Consider the following 22,280-nt stretch of genomic DNA (forward strand, 5'->3'; position numbering starts at 1 on the left):
TTATTATCTTTTTTTATCCCTAAATGGTTTTTGGTTCCAAATGTTGAAGTTATTTCTTCTTCAAATTGTGTCATCTTATTTACATCATTTCATTTAATTAGTATTTATATGCATAGAAGTGGACCACAAGTTGAAGGGCGAGCATGATTACCATGAGTTGATTCAATTGTTTTGAGAATATTATAATAGAGGAAAAAAAGCAAAGCCCAAAAAATTATGGTTTGTTAGTATGTAGTTTGTCTTGTTGATGATAAACCTAGTCCCTTGAAAGTAGGGGTTTGAGGCATGGACTGTGCAAATGTTGAATACTGAAAAACTTATTATTGTTAGGAATCTGGTAATGACATATAATTTGGGTCAAGGATGTAGATGATGCAAATTTCTGTGGCTTTCCGATTTTTTATCTCTGCCATTGAACATTATATTTGAAGTTCAAGTGTTAATTGATCATTATTGGATATGATGCTTTAATTTTTTTTATTGGCTTAACGACTATTTAATTTGTTGTTTATTAAGTTAGTTTTTTGAATAACTTATGATAAATATACGTGAGAATTTGAATTAATAATTTTTTTAATGAATTTTCATCATTTATTCACAATCTTTGCAATAAAAATGAATTAAAAATTTGATTTTCATATTTTTAAAATTATGAATAGTTTCTGCTAGTTTGTACATAGGACCAGATATGTTGTTTTACAAGGTGTGCCCTCAAATGTTCTATCATTCAAACATAGCTTAATTATTTTATAAAAAATAATAATAATAATAATAATAATAATGTGAGTCACATTTGAGGGCATATTTTAGGTTGATATCAACCCTAAGTTCCTGGGTTCGAGCCTGTCAGGCGGCAAATTAGGCGTCTGATTAAGTGTGTTCGTGGGCAATCCGTTGTTCTATTTTTATTTCTTAAAAAAACTAAGATATCAATTAAAATAACCCAAATTTTATAATAACAATTTAGTAACTATTTACGTTTGTTTTTTCAGTAACAAATTATGTTACAATTAATCCTTGTTACTGAATCTAATTTGATTATTCTTTTTTTTTTTTGGTTGATTAATGGTAAACTACATATAATCACTTAAGTTATTAAGTAAGAAAAGTGTTAAAAAACTTAAATCGATTCAACTTCATAAAACATTTAGTTTATTATACTTAAACATACATGGGACTTTATATTTATTCACTTATCATATTAAATATTTAATTTCCATAATCATTTAATTCTCAATCTTAATGAAGAAGAATGAGATATAATTGAAGTCCCTAAAATCAGAAGTTACCATTGTCAAATGCACATAAAATGATTGATGGACACTTGGTTGTAAAGACATGCCAAAACATGGGTAATCTTTAGGACTTCAATTTGGCTTGTTTTTCACATAAATAAGCAAAAGCATGGGAAAGTTCCTTATTCTATATCCAATTTGGTTTCATTTCCTCATAATTCTCATGATAATAATCAACTAGTTGATAACCAAGTTTAAATGATTTCAATGTCATTATAACTATTAACAATGTTGTTATTTTTGTGTGTACTTAATTATCCATGCATGGTTATGTGTTTCTATCATGTCCTATCTTTAATCAACTTCCCACAAATTATTTTTATAAAATAAGTAATTAAACTTTATTTGGAAGGTGACTTTCTCAAAATTTAAATGAAATATTTGGAGAAACTTTTAATATGAAAAAAAGTTACTGAAATTTAATTGATTGTGTGTTTGTTTTATTTAATCTCTTTATGATTTTAATATTTTAAATTACGCATACATTTAATTTGTCACTCCACATTTGGTCGGTTGGTAGGAATTGAATTCGTGATTTATAATCTCTTACGAACTATTTTTGCCACTTGAATTATTATTTTATATATATAAAAAATCAAATTTATTTGATTATTACACATTGTACAACCGAATTAAAAAATTATATATCTAATAATAAATTTACAAGATCTTGCTAAGATGGGAAACAACAACTTTTTAAATAACAAAAATAATCTAATATGTGATAATGGAGATAGGTTGCCGACCTTTGCAATATATTCAGTTTATTTTTATATAATTTTGTAATAATTTATTTTCAATATTGGATGATTTTTTTATACTTAAAATGAGATTCAATAACTCTTTTTTTTTATGAATACATTATACAAACTATTTTAATCAATTAATGTTTTTTTTATTATAAGATCAACATATTTAAATTAAAATGTTAAATACATATACGATTTTAGAGTTATTATTATTTAATGAGCTTGTTGGTATCACATCAGAACTCAATCTCTGATCAAAACATCTCGTGAAGATAAAACTACTTCAATTAATGGTTTTTAAAGTGATTTTCCTTGATTAGTTTGGAGCCCACAAGGTTTGTGAACATTAGATGATGATGAGGTCATTATTAAAATTTAGGGTTTAATTTAAAATATTAGACACACCTTTCAAGCTATTTGGAAACTAGACCCACTTTGTATAAAAAATAAATTTTAATTTTTTTAATATTTCATTGAGATATTAATTTAGATTAAATAATATTTTAAATTTTTTTATAATTATATATATAATAACAAATTTAATTTATTAAAATAAAATGTCCAAATTTAAAGTTGAATCTGGATTTGAATAAAAAAAATTATTTAAATATAACTTTTTTAATATCTTATTTTTGTATAGATTTATATGAAATAATGTTATGAAATATATTTAATTATGTATATATTAATAAATTTAATAATATTTATTTAAGGTCCTTAAAAATAAATTTGTGTGTTAAATATCTAAATGTAGTATATGAAATATAATATTTTAAAATACAATTTTAATTAAATATGTATTTATAAATTTATTAAAGTTAAACTCAAACTTTTTAAGTAAACTCTAAAATTTATATAAACAATTAAACATGACACTATTTTTCTTAGTATGTAACAAATCATTTTCTTAACATATAAAAATGATCAAAATATATAACTCAATATAATTTAAGTGGTAAAAGAGGTTCTTAAACAATAAAAAATATTATATAATTTTTAATATCCTTTACTTATTATCATACATTATCAATGAATTATTATTATTATTATTATTATTATTTTCAACAAGAAGTTACCACAATATTACAATTATTAGTAACATTTTTATTTATCTTTTAATCATCTTAATCCTAAATAACTTTAAATCACTCTTCTTAACTCAACTCAAAACCTTAATTTTGTTTCTTAGTTGGTAAATTTATTTAGTAATGATTTACATTTGTCATTTTCAATTACATCAATTATTGTAATGCAAACGTTTACAATCATTATAATTATAGAAAATTGAAATGATTAAAAAAATACTGTACTAAATAAAAGGAAAAATCATAATTAAAAATAATCATAACCAATCAAAAGAAATCTATACTAAATAAATAAAGTAAAAAAAATCATATTATAATATGTTTTGATATTTCTTTTTTAAAATTTAAATTATAATGCCAAAAATTCCCATCATTTATAAAAAAAAAATGTAATTTTGTACCAAATAAAAAAATAACAATAATCTGAATCACATTTAAAAATAATTTAGACCAATAAAAAAATCAATATAAAATAAAGTAGAAAATCATATTATAATTAAGAATCATTAATATTCATTATAAAAAAAATATTATATTTACATCAAATAAAGTTAAAAAACACAATATATTATCAATAATGATTAATAAAATAATTTGATTTGGGAATTCATGATTCAAAAAAAGAATTTAATAAAATTATGATCGTCACCAATATTTTAATAAAATAGAAGTTTTTAAATAACTATCAATATTATTTATAACTAAACTAAGAATTTTTAAATTCAAATTATTTAAAAACAATTGATGGATTTATAATTTTAAAGAGACTAATTTTTTAGTAAAAATATTTGTAGGGTATTAATATTATATAATGATAAAATAATTTTTTTAAAATAAATTAACGATATTTTAATTTTTTTTTAGGAAATTAAATAATATAATTATAAAATAATAAATTAAATAATACTTGATTATAAATTAAAAAAAAAGTAAATTGAATTTTAAATTATTTATATTATAAATTATCAATTAAATTTTTTTTATACTATACTATCCTATAAAAAGAGATGTTGGAATAAGAATTCGTTTGATTTGTTTTTCTTTTAATTTTTTTTTTCTAAAATTCAATCATTTCATTATTTTCTTTTAATTATTAAATTATTCAATTTATTAATTAAAATATTAAAATATTTTTTTATCTTTTTTATAAAATTAATTTTTAAATAAAACATATTATTATAATTAAATTAATTAAGAACTAAAATAACAAAAAAAAAATTATTTAAATTATGAAGAACTAACATGATAATTAGCTTAGCACTATGTTACCTTGAGTTTAAAATAACATGGTTTTTAATAATAATAAAATTAATATAAAATTATAAATAACTAAATTAAAGGGAAGTAGTATTATAACTCTTAGCATTATGTTACTTGATCAGTTTAAAATAATATGATTTTTAATAATAATAATAAAATTAATATAAAATTATAAATAACTAAATTAAGGAGAACTAACATTATAATTCGATTAAAATAATATAATCTTATTCACTGCAAAATTCAAATAATTTCTCTCTTTTTTCTCTTTCCTCCCACTTTTACATTTTCAAACCAATGAAGGTGATGCAAAGTCATTCTCTCACCAAATTCCCTTACTCTATCACTCCTCTTTTGAATAGAGAAATAATTTGGTGAGGGAATTTGGTGAGAGAATGACTTGACATAATCTTATTCACTGAAAAAATCAAATAATTTCTCTATTTTTTCTCTTTCCTCCCACTTTTACATTTCTAACCAATAAAAATACAGGTGATGCCAAGTCATTCCCTCACCAAATTCTCTTACTCTATCACTCCTCTTTTTAATAATAGTAATAAAATATAAAACTCTAAATAACCAACTACCAAACTAGAACAATCACTACAAGTTCACCTTCATTTGGCATTACTAGGCTTAAAATGTATAATTTATTTTTATATTTAAAAAAAAAAAGTGTAATTAAAAATATATATTAATATTGGTACCAAACAATGTTGTAGTACATCTTAGATTAAGAAAATGAATATAGCATTGACCTATAAAGAAAGTGGTCAAAATCTATGATAATCCACGTGTCATATTAAAAAGGAGAGTATATACACATATTAATAACTCCGCGCGTATAGATTCAATTCATCATCATCGTATTTTTTGTTCTAAAAATGCAGTGAAAGGGAAAAAAAAGAAGAGCACGACTGTTTCTGGTGGTGGATGGTTGGTGTTTATTCCTCTTCTCTTCGTCTGTGGAGGGGAGAGAACGCTCTCTCTCTCTCTCTACCCTCTTCTCTTCAATTCCTTCTCTAAATCTCACCAAATTATATCTCTGTTTTGTTTCTCTTGATCATCGGTTGAAATTTTGATATCAAGAACAGGAGGACAGGAAATGCTCTGTGATGGGTATTCCGGCGAGTTTTGTTGATGTGTGATATATTGACCTGTTAATTTAACAATTTTCTGGTCATGGAATTTGATGCCGGTATTCCTATGTCACGGGCTTCTATCACTGAGGACCATACCTCCCTAGATGAAGGTTATTTCAATTTCTTGATGGATTGATTGTTTTTGGGCAATTTTCCTTTGTGGGTTAATTTAGTTTTTCATTACTTAGTATGCTTACTTTGCTAATTTGACACAGACTGAGAAAAGAAAACATTTTTAACTTCTTTGACATGGTGTGTGTTTTTGCTAATTATTTATTGTCTGCTTTGAATTCATCTATATCTGAAACTAAGGAAAAAGCTTTGTCTTTTAGTCTTATACTTAAACTTGTTCAAATGCCCACTTTAGAAAATGGGTAAATCATTCAAACTTATCATGTCTCTGTTTGGGATAATAATTTAAAGAAATGTAAAGACTACAAGTCTTATAATGTAGACATTGTTTTATTTCCTCCCTGCATAGACAAACAAAATTGATGCAATCTTTTGTAACTCGAACCACTGGCGGAGAAATGATCAATATTTCATTATTACATTGAGTGTCATGGAATATTCAACATTATCTCTTTGTGGAAGATGATGTGTTACAATAGTATGGTAAGAAATTACATAGCTTTCGGAGGTGGGCTTCTACGTCAGCAGTTTTTGTTACGAAGGGGGTGAATTGCATTTGATTTTGTTAGTTTAGAGGATAAAAATCAAATTGTGTTCACTTTGGGGTGATGAAAATGAGGTGAAAGGGTTGAGGTAAAAATATCTCTTAAGGATTTTAATTTTTTTTTTATATTTTAAGAACGCAATTAGTTTGTATATCATGAACCTGAACATTTAGTTACTCCTATTATCTTTTCTCTTGCCTTGAAGATAGTGGTGGGATTGAATGAGGTTGAAAATTGTATTTCAATCATCACTATGCTGTTTCTCCATAATTTTATTTCCTTGGTGCTCTTAATTTCAACCGACTTGGTGACAAAATGCTCATTTATCAATTGTGGAGACATATTTCAGTCATGTTTATTGAATTTCCCTGGACAGATCTTCATAGATATATATTTATATATATGCTGATACCAACCAACCAATTGTCTTTTTTATTAATCAAACTTATATCAGACAATCAAAAGCTATCTTTTCAGCAGTTTGCACCTCTTGGTTTCTTAAAAGTCAACTAGAGAAAACCACCAATGCTATAATGATTTGCTTGTTACTACTAATTATTTCATGCCTACAATTGGTATGCTAAGAACTGACCTTTCTGATGGTGATGTAATTAGGTGCCATGTGGCAATTGAATTTGAGATCAAGTGAAGCAATGGAATCTGTACATTATCCTGTTCGTGAAGGAGAGCCAGACTGTGCATATTACATCAGGACAGGCTTATGCAGATTTGGGGCAACTTGTCGATTTAACCATCCTCCTAATAGAAAACTGGTAATGCTGCAATAAGATGATAGTTGTACCAAACAAATGTGCATTCATCCCATTTTCCGCATACATTATATTATATATTTTGTCTCTGCTTTATTGAGTTTTGTTGGTCTGACATGACCTTATTTGATTCTAGGCCATAGCTACTGCAAGCATGAAAGGTGAATATCCAGAAAGATTAGGCCAGCCTGAGTGTCAGGTCAGTATTAAATCATAATGACTTTATTTTCCACATTCATGGGCATGTTTCTGTTTGACATGCTTAGTAAACCAAGGCGTTGTTTGATTGGGGTTATTTGAATAACCAGGTGGTTATTTTCTAATAACCTAGATATGAAAAACCAGGTTTTTTAGGGTTGTATGTGCAAAAAGACATTAGGGATATAAATATATAATGAATAAATTCTTATTATTTTAAATAGGAGGTATTTTGGTTGATGATTTGAATGACGTGATTGATGATTAGAAAATTGATGAGAAATTAAGTTTTTTGGAAATAATCCCAAATAACCCACATCAAATAAGGCCCAAGTTATTCAATTGGTATGCATACAAAGGTCTGTCTTTGCTTTGGCAGATGGTGACAGAAGTTATTTCATCTGTTTTTTTGGTGTGTTTTTTACTCCCATTAGTTACTGCTGAGTGCTGACCATATACAGCAGATGAAACTTTACTTAATCTTGTAAAAAAACAATCATGCCTTGGGAATCATAAAAAAGAATGAAATAAAAAATGAACACCTTTGTCATAAAAAACGAAATAAAAATGTGGCGCAAGCTGGCCCGAACACCTTGGTTATGAAAAACGAAATAAAAAGTTTAGAAATCATCTTAGCTTCATGTAGTTGTATTATGATGCACTCTTAATATATCTTCTTTGCTCAAAAATAGGAGCTCGCCTGTTTTTGTGAATCTCTCCTCCTAACTGCTACTAAATCTTCTATTTACTTTTTTTTAGTACTACCTGAAGACAGGAACATGTAAGTTTGGAGCCACATGCAAGTTTCATCATCCCAGAGACAAGGCCGGGATTGCTGGAAAAGTTCCTCTGAATGTTTTAGGCTATCCGCATCGTCCGGTTTGAATTCCAATTTGCCAATATATTTATCTCTAATTTTCACAACCAAACACAAGTATTTCAGTTTATATGCTTTATTTTTTTTTCTACTTTTGGTAGTGGATATTGCAATGGATTATTGACTGGCAGTAATTTAGATAGTAAATCCTCATTTACTCTTGAATCCTCTAATGATATTAAAATTATGCCTATAGGTTATAATTTCCTCTGTTGTCCCCATCCACCAGTAAACTTAGTTTTCCTCATATGAGGAATTTGACTAGTGCTGGACATTGACTATGATAACATTCATTTTGAGGTATGAGTACTACAGACATGTTACACCAATACTACAATATGAGTATTATCAAACTTATATGTTGGCCCAATGATAATTTGGTAAAACTATGGGCAAAATATCCATATCTCAACTAACTTGAACCCAACATTGAGTTGGTGAACCATGGACAACAAAGAAGCTATTTATCAATTGATTTGAGCCTTTGAAAAATTTGACGAATTATAAGATCAACAAGAATATTATTTCCATATTTAGAAGAAGTTTATCTCACCCCCTTCCAGATATATTTCCACTGAATGTGGCTTCTTTTTATGAAATATATATTTTAGAATATGAATTTGGAGGATATTGTACTTATTTTACAATCTTTATGAAAGTATGGATTGTTTAAGTAATGTAGTATGATTACACAGATTTAGGTAGTGTTTTTGTAATAGAAATTGGATAGATTCAAAGAAACAGATGAAAAAGGAATGGCCTAATCCCTTAGGCGAGAGAACCATGGAGAACTTCCATGGCTAAGAAGATTCGTGAACTCAATTCATATCCATATCGTCTAATATCATCAGAAAATCTCTGTTTATAATGTATAGAAGTTGCCTCAAATAACCACCTAACAACTTGGGGCAAAAGTTGATAACTAATCAACTTCAATAACTTATTTAATAGTTTTGTCTAACTACATCTAACCACTAATATTTCTAAAAGATGAATCTGGATCATCCTTGTCATTGTATCTCCACTGTCAGATTGTCTAACCTTTGATCCTAGCCTTATCTGTGCCATAAAGTTGACAAATGAGTTTTTTGTATAATTTAGACATGTTTGATTGCATCTTTAGCTAGACTTGATATGCAAATTCAACTTCATGTGGAATAGAATGATTTATTTATGTATACCCTCCTTCAGTGGGATTGATGTTTGACATGTATATATCATTGCTTTGTTTGAGATTATGTTTTCCCATGGCTGAATGAAAATTGCTTTAAATAAGTTTCCTAAATTTAATTGGGGAAATGGTTGTTGCTGTTTTGCAGCATGAGCTAGAGTGTGCATACTATTTAAGAACTGGTCAATGCAAGTTTGGGAGCACTTGTAAATTTCACCATCCGCAACTGTCTAATATGATGGTCTCTTTACGTGGTTCGTCTATTTATCCTCAAGTCCAGTCTCCCACTGCCCATGGTCAGCAATCATTTCCTGGAGCAATCTCAAACTGGCCCTTGTCAAGAGCTTCTTTTCTGGGCACCCGATGGCAAGGCCCTTCAAGCTATGGTCCTATGATTCTACCTCAGAGTGTGGTATCAATCCCAGGATGGAATACATTTAGTGTAAGCTATTTCTCATCATCTTTACCTAATTCTACCAGGCTTTGTTAGTTTTTTTCTTTCTTCTTCGAACCAGAGACTTCTTCTTGTAGTCAGAGACTTAATCCCAAATTAGAGATCAAGGGTCCTAATATTACCAACCTAAAGGAAAAAACTAAGATTTTTCTTTTTTTACTTTATGTTTCTGAACATCATTCTTATTCTCACTATTGGATACATTTGTATGATTAACATGAGTTTTTTAACAGAAGGTTTGACTTTCGCGTCTGACTATGTTTATTAATGGAATTTTCATTACAAAAAACATGAGTTTCTTTACATTCAATAACTGTAAATCTTAAGGACATTATTCATGTGCATAACTTAAGCGTCTTTCAAATAGAAATGGTATCAACTAGACACAGACTTGACTTTGAATTTTAAGTCCTTTACTGATAATTTCTACAAATTCTAACTGAAAATAGAAAAATTTAGAACATCAAGTTGATTGGTTGCTTACTCTAAGTTAGGCATATGCTCACCTATATAAACATTGAGTCTTTTATCCTTGGAAGTTAAATTTCACTGTTTTTATATTACTAGCCAATCAAAGCACTATATCCTGCTTTTACTGACCTGATAGAAATGTGGCGTGTTACCTGATAGAATGAAAACAACTTTTTCATTTTTTGTGACCTTGAGAGGTACCAAGCTTCAATGTTGAGCCTCATAAATCTTTTGTTTCAAATTCTAGAACTGTATGCCATGTTTCTCTATCTGTTGTGAAACAATTACTTGTGTAATAAATCTACTTTATTTCATTCTCTACCATTTGATATGGTTTAAGTAGAAATCTGGAGGCATGTTGTTTCGAAGTTTATGTTCCTTAGCTTTTTTTTTTGAGAACGTTGGGTTCCGCTTCTCCTATGGAGTGTGACTAATCCTCGCGAGTTAAGCACATAGCCCGTAAACACACTTAACCATTTAACCAGGCGCAGAACTTGCCGCTTGACGGACTCGACAGGCTTTTTTGACGGAGTCGAAAGGCGAAAGAAGCCATATTTTCTAACTCAGGACCTCAAGGAGGCTGGGTATATCCACCTCTTGTTGCCGCTAGGCTAGAAAAGGGGATATGTTTCTTAGCTTTATATTAGTATATGTAGGGATGGAGCCAGAAATTAGAGTTAGGGGGGCTCGAACATAATGTAAGGAAAATAATTTAGGGGCTTGAACTTAATGTAAGAAAATTTTCCAAAAAAATAATGCACTTGGGGAGAATCAAACCTAGGGCAAAATATACACCGTTTACCTTAGAAATCACTAGACTACTAGTCTATCATAAATTTTTAAAAGATTTGGATATGTAAAGGTGTAATAGGTAATGTATTTTGTTTTTTGCTAGACTTAAGCCCAGTACAGCCCTTGCATAGATCTGCCCCTCCCCTCCCCTGAGTATATGGAACTTAGAAACTCAAAGTAGGTTGATCAAATAAGTGTATTTTATTTTGAGAAGTTCTACAAAGCTGGTCTAGTTAATTATTTGGATTTTCCCACTGAGGATAAGAAAGAGTGCAACAGGATGACATTCAGAGAAATCGGGTGAGGAAAGAAAGAATCAAGGAATTCTTTCTCCATGTGTTCGCTTTGATCAAAAAAGGAGGAATTTGCATAGGACGTGACTATTTTGATTTGATAGGAATCTAATGCTTATTTTTGTTATTGTCTTTCTCAATTATTTGTCCTTTACCTGTAACATGATTGCACCATAATCTTTTTTAAAAGTTGATCCTCTTTTAAAAAATATTAATAATAAAAAAAAAGGCATCTTTTCTTTTCTGGATTTTACATAGCTATTCTAGAGGATTTTTGACAATAGGATTTCTTCCAAGGCTTTTATAAGGATTTCTGTATATCAGGGTCAAATGGGGTCAGTTTCATCTTCAGAAAGCCAGACACATGCTGCAGGAGGAAACAGTCAAATTTTGGGAGCTTCGCATCATCAGGGTGAGATGGTTTCTGCAGGATCTCAAGGAACACTTTCTTCATTTCGTGCTGGTTCTTCTGTCCCTTTGGGTTATTATGCATTGCAAAGGGATAATGTTTTCCCTGAGAGACCAGGCCAGCCTGAATGCCAATTTTATATGAAGACTGGAGATTGCAAATTTGGTGCAGTTTGCAGATTTCATCATCCCAGTGAAAGATTAATTCCAACACCAGATTGTCTGTTGAGTTCGTATGGCCTTCCTTTGCGTCCAGTGAGTTCTTTATTATGCTTTCCATGTTTCTCTCTTCCACACCTTGTGCTTTCTCCTTGATATTTTCCAGTGTTCTTTTGATTTGTTGTCCAAGGCATCTTAACTCTTTCTTTTGATAACACAACTTATAACTTAATCTAAATAACTAAGTACTTATTTGAATTAACTTCATTTGATAAATATTATTTAAAATCACTTCATTATTTATATTCAACTCAAATTAAGCTGAAAATTTTGGCTTAATTTGGTAACCATGAATGAATTAGCTTGTTAATTTAGCTTCCAAAAAACATCTACCCTGCAAGTTTATCTAATTACGTCATTATAAGTGTATAATATGTTGATGAGTTCCCCGACATTAGTTCCACATTTTATCAAATCAACATATATACCCATTGGTTAACATTTAGATATTTTCACTTGGTTTATTCAACATTTATTTTTCAGAGGCATAATTCATTCGGTACTTACAATTCAGTATTACACTTAATTTTCATTCTTAGCACCCTTAGATTATGCATGTCTTGTCTTAGTTTCTTTTAAACGCATATTTTCTGCTTTAATTTGATAGGAATTTCTTTAATTTTCTTGCTGGATTGTATACCAGAGTTGGACTATCTACTTGTGTTCCGTAACTATTTTGTACTTTGTAACTTCTATTGGAGAAGAAGTTACACATATATGCCATAAAAAATAACTGTTCATTTTGTTTGTTAGATTCCTTAAAGTTTATTTAGTTCTAGTGTTGGTAATTTAATACCTTGAGCGAACTTTTGATGATGTCGATATTTGAATCATGATCATCTCCTTTTACGATTTCAGTGTTGTTACTTCATATCTTTTCTTTACTTAGAATGAATGGTGGAAGTAGGAGAATATATACATTTGTTAGCATCGTGAAATTAATGAGTGAATATATGATTTTATTGAAAGAGGAGATTGACTGTGATGTCCTTATCTAACAGGGAGAACCATTGTGCATCTTTTATTCTCGCTATGGAATCTGCAAGTTTGGCCCAAATTGCAAGTTTGATCATCCAATGGGAGGTTTTACTTATAATACATCTTCTGCATCATCTTCTTCCAACATACCTGTTGTTCGTCATATGTTGGGTTCACCCTCTGGACCTGCTACTTTAGTTTTGTCTTCAGAAGGACTTGTCGAAGTAGGCTCAGTGAAGCAACGTCGATATTCACTATCGGAATCAAGGCAGATACATTCTGGTGACGATGATATCGACACAGAAGGATGATGAATATTCTCACCCACAAAAAAAAAGGGCGGTTCATAATGAACCCGAGTTGTTGTCTGTAAAAATTCATTTCCAAATGATGGAAATGTACAGGTTTCATGTTGAAGTCAGAATTATAATTCTTCTGAAACTTCATTCAGTTGACAAGCTTGACCTCTGACAACTGTTCCTGCATTGTATAAATCTACAAATGCTTGTAGCATTTGCGGAAATTGTATTTGAAGTTTATCGTATAATCATATCTCCCCATAAATATTTACTTCTTTTCTTTGCACACGTGTTTAGAATTCCTAGTAGTCCAGTTTTTTTCTTCACTTGTTTCCATTACAGGACCTTATAAGCAATGGATTGAAAGCAGTTGAGAGCTCCAAATGAAAGGAGAAGTCTAATTTTCTACAGGTATTATGCATCTCAAGTATTGAAATTGTTCTTTAGATTCAAATCTAGGAATTTATATGTTCTCATTCTAATATTGCAAAAATCTTTGTGCACAGATCTTTACTTTGTTGAGGCTGTAAGACAAAAGTTTCAGGGAGGTTCTATTATGTAAGTACCAAATTTAATAATAATTGCAAAACATCTTCTATGTTGTTTGTTAGTGTGCAAAAATGGATATGAGCCGATTTAGAAAGTGGTATTTTGTAAAAATTTGTGTCAGAATCACGATGTCATTTGAAAATTGTCAAAAGTTATAATTGCAAACAAATTTTTGGACGATCCAAATTCTTTTTCAGATCTTGATTCAAATGAACGCGATTTTTATTGTTTTATTTGGTATATGATATTATTTTTTAGACAATTATCAAATTTTAGTGTAATTTTTCTCGTTGTTTAGTATATAGATTTCTTTTGGATCGTGATATAAAATATTTTTATTTTTTAGCAAACAGTAAATGTAGATTTTGTTTTTCGGAACATGGTCTGTATGAAAAATTATTTATAATATGTGAGTTTGTACTTATGACAAATTTAACTCAAAAAAAAAAGTTTCTTAGTCATAAAACTACAGTGTAACATGAATGATAAGGTCCGAGAATGGCATCCTTCCTCATCTATAATTGCAAAACATCATGATCCAATGCTAAGAATCCTAATTTGGGTTTTATTATTTTAATAGAGAAAGGGGAAAGATTTGGAGAAATTAAGAAGAAATAGAGTGACTATTTGAAAACATTGTTTTATATGTATAAATATTTAGGATAAAAATAATAAACTCAAGTAAGTAGTCAAACAGTTTTTTTAGAATGACATTATATTTTTTTTATTTAATTGAGGAGAATTAGTATGATATTCTACCGTCATGGTCTAAATTTGTAATTTTTTAGTCTCTTAAATTAACTATTTTCATTGGGTCACCTTAGTAGATAGAATGAACATTGCCCATTGCCCTTTCTATCGTATTCCACCAACCAAATTTGTCTTCCAAACCTTTGACTCCTAAAAATCCTGAATTGTATTATCATGTATTTTTTTTTTCAACATGCATTATACATAGAAAAGCAAAACTATTATTAGTATATTAGTAGGGTTAAGAATGGATATTTTGGATTTGATTGGAGTATGATTATTCAATTTATCTAAATAAATAATTTTTTTTTTTAAATTAAATTTCATTTTAATATAATATTTTTTTTTACTTATTTATGCATTGTTTAGTCATAAAGATTTTATTTTATTTATTTAATTTTTTTATATTTAAATTATAAATAAACAAAATTAATTATAACATTCAAAATTTAATACTATTTTTTATAATTAAACATATTAAACATTAAATAATAAAATAAATTGAGTAATTAAATTTTCTTAATACGAAAGGCGGGCATTTTACGTGCTATTTCGAACCTATTTCGAATTCAAATTATAAATTGGATTAAATATTTTAATTTGTATTAAATTCAATTAAGATTAACTCGGATTGGATTTGAATAATTTAATTTTAAATTATTGAATAATTTTAAATTGTCATTTACAAATATATAGAGATTTTTAGTTTTGATTATTCAAATCATATTCAAGGTATAAAATGGTTTATTACGAATTTGATAAATTTAATTTGAATTTAGTACGAATTCATTTGCTTACCTCTAATTGTTGTTTAATGGTATAAGAATGTATTAAGGTTGATTTTACTTGATGAGCTCGTTTGATGTTGATTTTTAGGGCTAAAAAACAGTTAAAAAAAAAACAATTCAATATTATTTGGAAAAGTTTGATTTTTTAAATATATATTACCTAAATATTTTCATTTTAAGATCTTTTTGAATAAAATTATAAAATATATTTAAATAAGTGTAATTTGATATTTAATAAATATAATGGTTTAATTGATGAAGAGGAAAAAAAATTATGAGTTGGGTTTTAGTTAAAATTAACAAGAAACAAGGGATTAAGTAAGGTTAATTTTTAAAATTAAAAAATATATTTATAATTCTCTTTCCACTTAACTATTTTAAGTTAGTTAGTTTAATAAAAATTAATAAATCATTTAATCAGTTAATATAGTAAAATATATCATTTTAATTTTATCAATTAATTAAATTATTTTATAACAAGAATAAAAAAGTGCTTAAATGTTTGTATTACAACAATTTCACATTTTTAACACAATTCAATTATTGGTCGGTTTGTGAAAATTTTAAAATATTTTGTTTCTATCGGTTAGAAAATAATTCTTTTTAAATAATATAATTATATCTAAAATTTATTAAAAAAATAAATATCAACAATTGTTTAACTATTAACTATAAATTGTTACTATTATGTATATTTTTGAAATTTAATCATGATTTATCATTCGGTTATAGTAGTTCGATATAACTGATTTATTTTTCGATTCGATTGATTTTGCTCACATTTTATTTTATATGGAATTAATTTTTATTTAATAAATTAAATATAAAAAATAAAATAATATAAAATAAAATAAAACCTAACAAAATTAATACTATACAATCAATTATCTAAATATTAAATTATAATAACAATTTAGTCAGTATCCAATAATTATATAATTTGTATAGGGTCACCCCCAAAATCAAATTCATTTAAATTTAAATTTAATTTCTGAAGTACATTTAAATTTGAATTTAATTTTTGAAGTGGAGCAAATTGAACCAACTAATAAAAAATAATCTCGGCCAAATATTTTTAGCGATAGTTGAAACTAATATTAACAGGCAGTTAGTCAGAAAATATCATGTCAAATAATAATTGATTTTACATACATACTTAAAATAATAAAAAAATATATAAATAATGAGAAGATAAATGTAAGAGTGTCTAAATATGAAAATCAAATTAAATAATTCATTATTAAAAAATGAAAAATAACTTCATATCCGATAATTTCGTCCACTTTGTTGCTAAAAATGGAACGGATACGAACTCGAACCCAATCAGAGGGTACGAACAACAAATGACTCACTGAAAATTGAGAGTATTATTATTCAGATCACAAAACTCTGGGATAAAAATTTCGATCCGACTAAATAGATGTCGCATCAAACAAAATACAACACAAACTCAAACTTGAGTGAGAAAAAAAATGTAACACTCTCCTGCTAAAAAAGAGAAATACTTTATGCAAGAAAAATATAACTAAAACAAAGTCACGAATCCAACGTGACTTATCACATTGTAAGATAGAGAAATAAAAAATAATAATAATATGTAAAAAAGAAAAAGAAAATATCATTTCCCAAACATGACCATTTTGTTCCTAAACATGTCATTTTTTCATGAATATGACCATTTTGTTCTAGAATATGACCATTTTAGTCCCGAACATGACCATTTTGTTTCTAAACATGTATATTTTAATTTTTTATTATTAATTTTTTGTAAACATGATTTTTTTTTCACGAATAACCGGACATTATCTTATTTTCGTTCTCAACTTTCTTGACTTTTATCCATGTCAAATAAAAATAGGAAAGGAATCATTAATTTTTTTTGTAGAACTTGTTTTGAGTTACAAAGATTGTAACCTAACATGTTTTTCACTTACAAAGAATCATTAATTTAAAGAGACTTAACTTTTTTTTATCTTAATTAAATGATAAACATAATTATGCTGTTATTAGCAATTACATACGCCTCTTTGTTTTCCATCATTTAGCCGCAAATCACTCTCTACCTGCACCCTAAAACTGAACTCACTCAATCACTCTGCAAGAATTCCCCCTTCCAGATTGAAGCATCCATTGAAGAAGGAGAAAAAGAATGTCCTATTGCAGCTCCTCTTCCTCCTTTAATGTAGCTTTACTTTCAGTATTACTTCTGTCCAGCGAAATCATCGGATTCAAACATGTAAGCGACTTCACTTCCTAGATTCACTCAATCCTTAACATTCTTCTTCTTTAATAACTAATAGATCTAAACAGGAAAACATTCTGTCGTCTACTGCGGAGGCGGAGAAATCGGTGTATCCGGAAATGAAGACATCAATGATGCCAGAAATTGGGGAAATAGCGGTGAAAATGATGAGCGATAGTAGAAGAAGAAGATTAGGAAACTTTCAGGTATGTGCTTTGTGCAATTGCTGCGGCACCGGCGGTGACAGTTATTGTTTACCTTCTCCTTGCTGTTATGCCATTAATTGTAATCTTCCAAACAAGCCTTTTGGTTTCTGTTCTTTCACTCCTAAAACCTGCAATTGCTTTGGTTGTCATCTATAAGGCTTAGTTTGATTCAAACTTATTTGTTATATTTTATATGCATATTATTTCACTTTTATTTTCAATTTATTTATCAAAATCAAACATGTTCCATTTCATTTAGGCAATTGAAGGGAAGGGAAATTGGATGAAATGACTTAAAAAGCATCTTAAATATCCTGCTAATTTAATTTAATTTAATTGCACAAATGACACTTAAAAGATTCTGACAACATTACTCGCGAATCGCGTAACGCGAAGGAAAAACCAGTGAAATTATCATCGTTGCGTAACACGAAGGGCACGATCATTCTGAACTTGAACTTTTCAGAGGTTTTCCATCGCGAGACGATTCTGCCATTCGTGTTAAGTGACAAAAATAATTTCGTCAGAATATTTATTTTGAAATGGTCATTTGCACAATTAAATTTATGCGTCAGTCACCAGTGCATTTAATGACCTTTTATGATCATTTCGACAAATATCCCGTAGAGATCAAATAAAAAATTGTTATAAGCGTCTTAAAATAAAATGAGTGAATAAAGATAAGTTTTATTATTTTTTTAATAATTAAATAAATAATTAATGAATTATATTGATAAAAAATTAGGAGTGATGTAAAAAAAACAAAATCTGGAAGTGGCCAAGCTCTTACATATCCATTACTTGTTTAATGATAAATATTTTAAATTATCCACATAATCAATTAAATCTCAAAATATTAATTAAAGATAAATTATTCATTTAGTCGACACATTTTTCTTGTTTTTGTATATGTTAATTAAAAAATGTATTAATAAAATTGTTATGAAATGTTACATGTCACAAATAGGATACAAAGAATTATAAATAGTATATTAAAAATTTTATGAGAGCTTAATTGAAAGAGCATTACAAATATTTTAAATTTATTAAAGAAATTTATATAAAATATAATAAGGCTTTCACAAAACATGGTGTGAATTATTAAAAATTATCATACATTAAAATGATCATGATGGGATTGTGAAAGAACTTTTTATATATAATAAACTTAGTTGAAAAAAATTTATTGGTGAAAATATATATAATTGTATTAAGTAGTAATTGGTATTTTTTTTTCTTTAATTTTGTATAAATTTTAGTTTTTTTATTTAATAATATTTATTTTAAAATAATATAATTTGTTATTTTTAATTATATTACAATTATTAAAATAAAAAATTATTTATATAATAAGATTAATGATATAAAAAATATATATATATATATAACTAAAATGTAACCAATGAAAATATGTAATTTTGATGTCTAGCATAGTTAAAAATATTTATTTTTTCTCTCATTAATCATCTTTATCTCTTATCTACATACAAACAAATTTCGCTGTAAATATATTATATATATATATTGAAAGTAATGAATAATAACAGTAAAAATAAATAACTCAAATTTATAAATATATATGTTTTAAAATATATATTATATTTAATATATATATATATATATATATATATATATATATAATAGAATAAAAAAGTTAAATATAAAAATTCTTAATTATTTCTCCCGTATATTACTTTTTAAAAAAATATATATATATATATATATATATATTATTATTGTTAATAATTAATTACTTAATTTATTTATATATTTTTAAAAATAATAATAATAAAGAAAATGAATCAATCAAATTAATAATATATATATATATATATAAATATATATTTTTAAAAAATATATTAGATTTAATAAATATATATGTATATAAAATTAAAATATATATATATATATATATTAAATAATAATTCCTTATTTGAATTATATTTATGTTTTTTTGGGAAAAGAATTATATTTATGTTAAATATGAGTAATTTAAGATTTTAGTTAATCATCTTAATAATTAAGAATATATGTATGTTTTAGTAATTAATTTCAAATAAAAAGAATAATAAAAAAAAATGATGTGTACCAATATACACCTTTTAAAATTTTATATATATATATATATATATATATTTAAAAAATATATTAATAATTTTAAATATTACTTATAATAATTTAATAATAAAATATTAAAAGAAGACCTACCAATTGTATGCTACAACAGAGGAGAACAGATGAGATGCGTGTTTACGAAGCAACGAATTGACTAACGCGCGCCTCAACATTATTAGCATAAGTGTGAAGGAACTCCTGAACACGAACGAAACGCAATCGGAAGGCGAACAGAGCGTCCCGCATTTGATTTCTCACCCGAAACGATGTCGTTTCTTGTCTGGTTTGTCTTCTTTCTCGCAACGACAAACTGGATAAGAACAATTTAATTTTTCAAAGATTTAACTTTGTCATTCTCCACCTTTTGACTTTGTTCAAAATGTGAAATGATTACCCTACTTCGGTGATCATTTTTCCTACCCTCAGAGGCATCATTGCAGCCTATACCGCAACTGGTCGGAGAACACTCAAAACACCATCAATGATTGTTTGACCAAATCCTACCCACTTGGACGATTAACAACCTTGGGAGGCTATAAATAGCCTCCTCAATGCAAACGAAAGGTAGGCGATCCACTCTCAAACCCTCAATCAAGCTTAGAAAAAAATCCACCATTAAAGCTCTTTAAGCTTTTACGAATTTTTGGAATATTCGTATAAGCCTATAAGGTGCTGATTCATGCATTCATGAAGTTTTCCAAAGAGTTAAGGAGTATTCTCCAACTCCAAATAAGCTTCCAATCACACAATAATTCAATTTACCATTTTGATTGGAATTTTTATATTTCAGTTTTGAAAGTTTCATATACGACTTGATTGTCTGATTTTTTTTATTGGAAAACGATCATATGATCATATACAAGTTTATTATTGAAATAAAATCTAATCAATCGACTTAAATCAAAAACCCCAAATTTGTTTTTTAAAATTTTCAAAATCAGATTTTCTATGATTGAGTTATTACTCAAGAATAGCAACTCAGAAAGTTTCCCAACATGTTTCTAATGATGTTGGGAGCCTTTTTAGACTAGTTCAATCCATCATGACCATATTTGATCAAAAACTATTTTTTTTATAAAAAATAAATATTTCAGTTTTTGAATTGATCAAAATTAACGGCTAGTGTTCATTTTTTGGTTTCATTCAACCATATGAAGCATAAGAATGTATTGATAAACTCCTTACACTTCATTAAAGCCTAAAAACTAGAAACCCATTTTTTGGTAACAAATTGTTATTGTCGAATGGGACCTCATCCCGATTAAATGACACATGATGATGATGTTTTAAATAATCTTGAGAACTATATGAAGATTCTCATGCCTTTGGATAAAAGATTTAGGCCTCAAACGAAATCATTAAACCTGCAGTTTTATGTTTTTGAGGACAGAGAAACCTAGCCCAAGTCTAGCCATGACCGAGAGTCATTCGCACCCAAGACCGATAAAAGTTAGCCCAAGGCTATCCCAAGACCGATAAAAGTTAGCCCAAGGCTATACTAGGACCGATAGTCATTCGCACCCATGATCAATAAAATTTAGCTCAAGCCTAACTAGGATCGAGTGTTCTTCATATCAAGGACCGAATAAAGTTAGCCTAAGTCTAACTTAGACCGAGGATTCCAGCATCCCGACCGAGAATTCCCACACCTTGACCAAGAGGTTTCAACCCAGGACCGATGGTTTTAGCCCCATACCGATGAAAATCACACCCCAAGACTGAGAACACCGGTCCCAAAGCCTGTTTGGTTTCACTTTTAATTTTTAATAATATTTTTTATAAGTTTGGAAACCCAAACTATTTTATAAAAATTGGAAAAAATTAAAAAATGATTTCAAAATATTTTCATAAAAAATATTTTGATAAAGGCTTATTTGAGATTTATTTTTAAACCCTATTGTCTTTCAAACTGATATTCTTCAAGTACATTCTTTCTCCATTGTCGTCATCAGTTACAAGTACCATCATTTAAATATTGTTTTTACAATTTTAAATACTATAATAAAACATTACATATCTAGGATCTGAAAAATAATTGGTTAAAATAAAACGTTATATAACTAATTTTCCAAAAATAATATTTTATAAAGTAAAGACCATTTTTAACGGGTACAGAGAATATAGCGTGAAAGTCATTTTTTCAAGTATCATCAAATTACAAACTAAAAATACTCTAGTTAAAAATATGTTTGTATACGTATAATTTTTATTGATTTTAAACTAAAAAGTTGTAACTTATCTCAAAAGGCCAGGACATATTTTTATAAATATTTTAAAAATAATATTTTATTTAAAAAGATTTTTGACATACAAACTGAGGTTGAAAATTTTTGAATCTCGAATATTTTTCGGGATAAGATTTTTTCTGAGTTATATGAGATAATTTTTTTTTTAAATAATTAAAATTAAGGAGAAAATTTATTAAATGTTCTTAAGGTGATATATACAATTTTTAATTAGATTGAGAAATTAATAAACCTCTTATTTACAGG

The 22,280-nt window shown here is 27.4% G+C and overlaps 2 protein-coding genes across 2 annotated transcripts; both read left to right on the plus strand.

The window, feature by feature from the left end:
- Positions 1-5,279: 5,279 nt before the first annotated feature.
- On the plus strand, positions 5,280-13,409 carry LOC124919947 (zinc finger CCCH domain-containing protein ZFN-like). Its single transcript, XM_047460313.1, has 7 exons — positions 5,280-5,641; positions 6,824-6,981; positions 7,115-7,177; positions 7,936-8,055; positions 9,373-9,666; positions 11,559-11,897; positions 12,863-13,409. The coding sequence occupies exons 1-7, from the start codon at positions 5,572-5,574 to the stop codon at positions 13,148-13,150; spliced, it is 1,332 nt and encodes a 443-aa protein (XP_047316269.1). The 5' UTR covers positions 5,280-5,571; the 3' UTR covers positions 13,151-13,409.
- Positions 13,410-17,299: 3,890 nt separating this feature from the next.
- Positions 17,300-17,873, plus strand: LOC124942711. The gene is made up of 2 exons (XM_047483261.1): positions 17,300-17,461; positions 17,536-17,873. The coding sequence occupies exons 1-2, from the start codon at positions 17,375-17,377 to the stop codon at positions 17,827-17,829; spliced, it is 381 nt and encodes a 126-aa protein (XP_047339217.1). The 5' UTR covers positions 17,300-17,374; the 3' UTR covers positions 17,830-17,873.
- Positions 17,874-22,280: the final 4,407 nt, after the last annotated feature.

This window comes from Impatiens glandulifera, chromosome 1, assembly GCF_907164915.1.
Source record: "Impatiens glandulifera chromosome 1, dImpGla2.1, whole genome shotgun sequence".
In the NCBI taxonomy this organism is placed as follows: Eukaryota; Viridiplantae; Streptophyta; class Magnoliopsida; order Ericales; family Balsaminaceae; genus Impatiens; species Impatiens glandulifera.

Bases quoted from the DNA above. Each gene is read 5' to 3' on its own strand.
- LOC124942711 (XM_047483261.1), top strand. From the start codon at position 17,375: ATGTCCTATTGCAGCTCCTCTTCCTCCTTTAATGTAGCTTTACTTTCA. The intron at 17,462-17,535 runs GTAAGCGACTTC...AGATCTAAACAG, and splicing joins AAATCATCGGATTCAAACAT to GAAAACATTCTGTCGTCTAC.
- LOC124919947 (XM_047460313.1), top strand. From the start codon at position 5,572: ATGGAATTTGATGCCGGTATTCCTATGTCACGGGCTTCTATCACTGAG. The intron at 5,642-6,823 runs GTTATTTCAATT...TGATGTAATTAG, and splicing joins CCATACCTCCCTAGATGAAG to GTGCCATGTGGCAATTGAAT. The intron at 8,056-9,372 runs GTTTGAATTCCA...GCTGTTTTGCAG, and splicing joins TAGGCTATCCGCATCGTCCG to CATGAGCTAGAGTGTGCATA.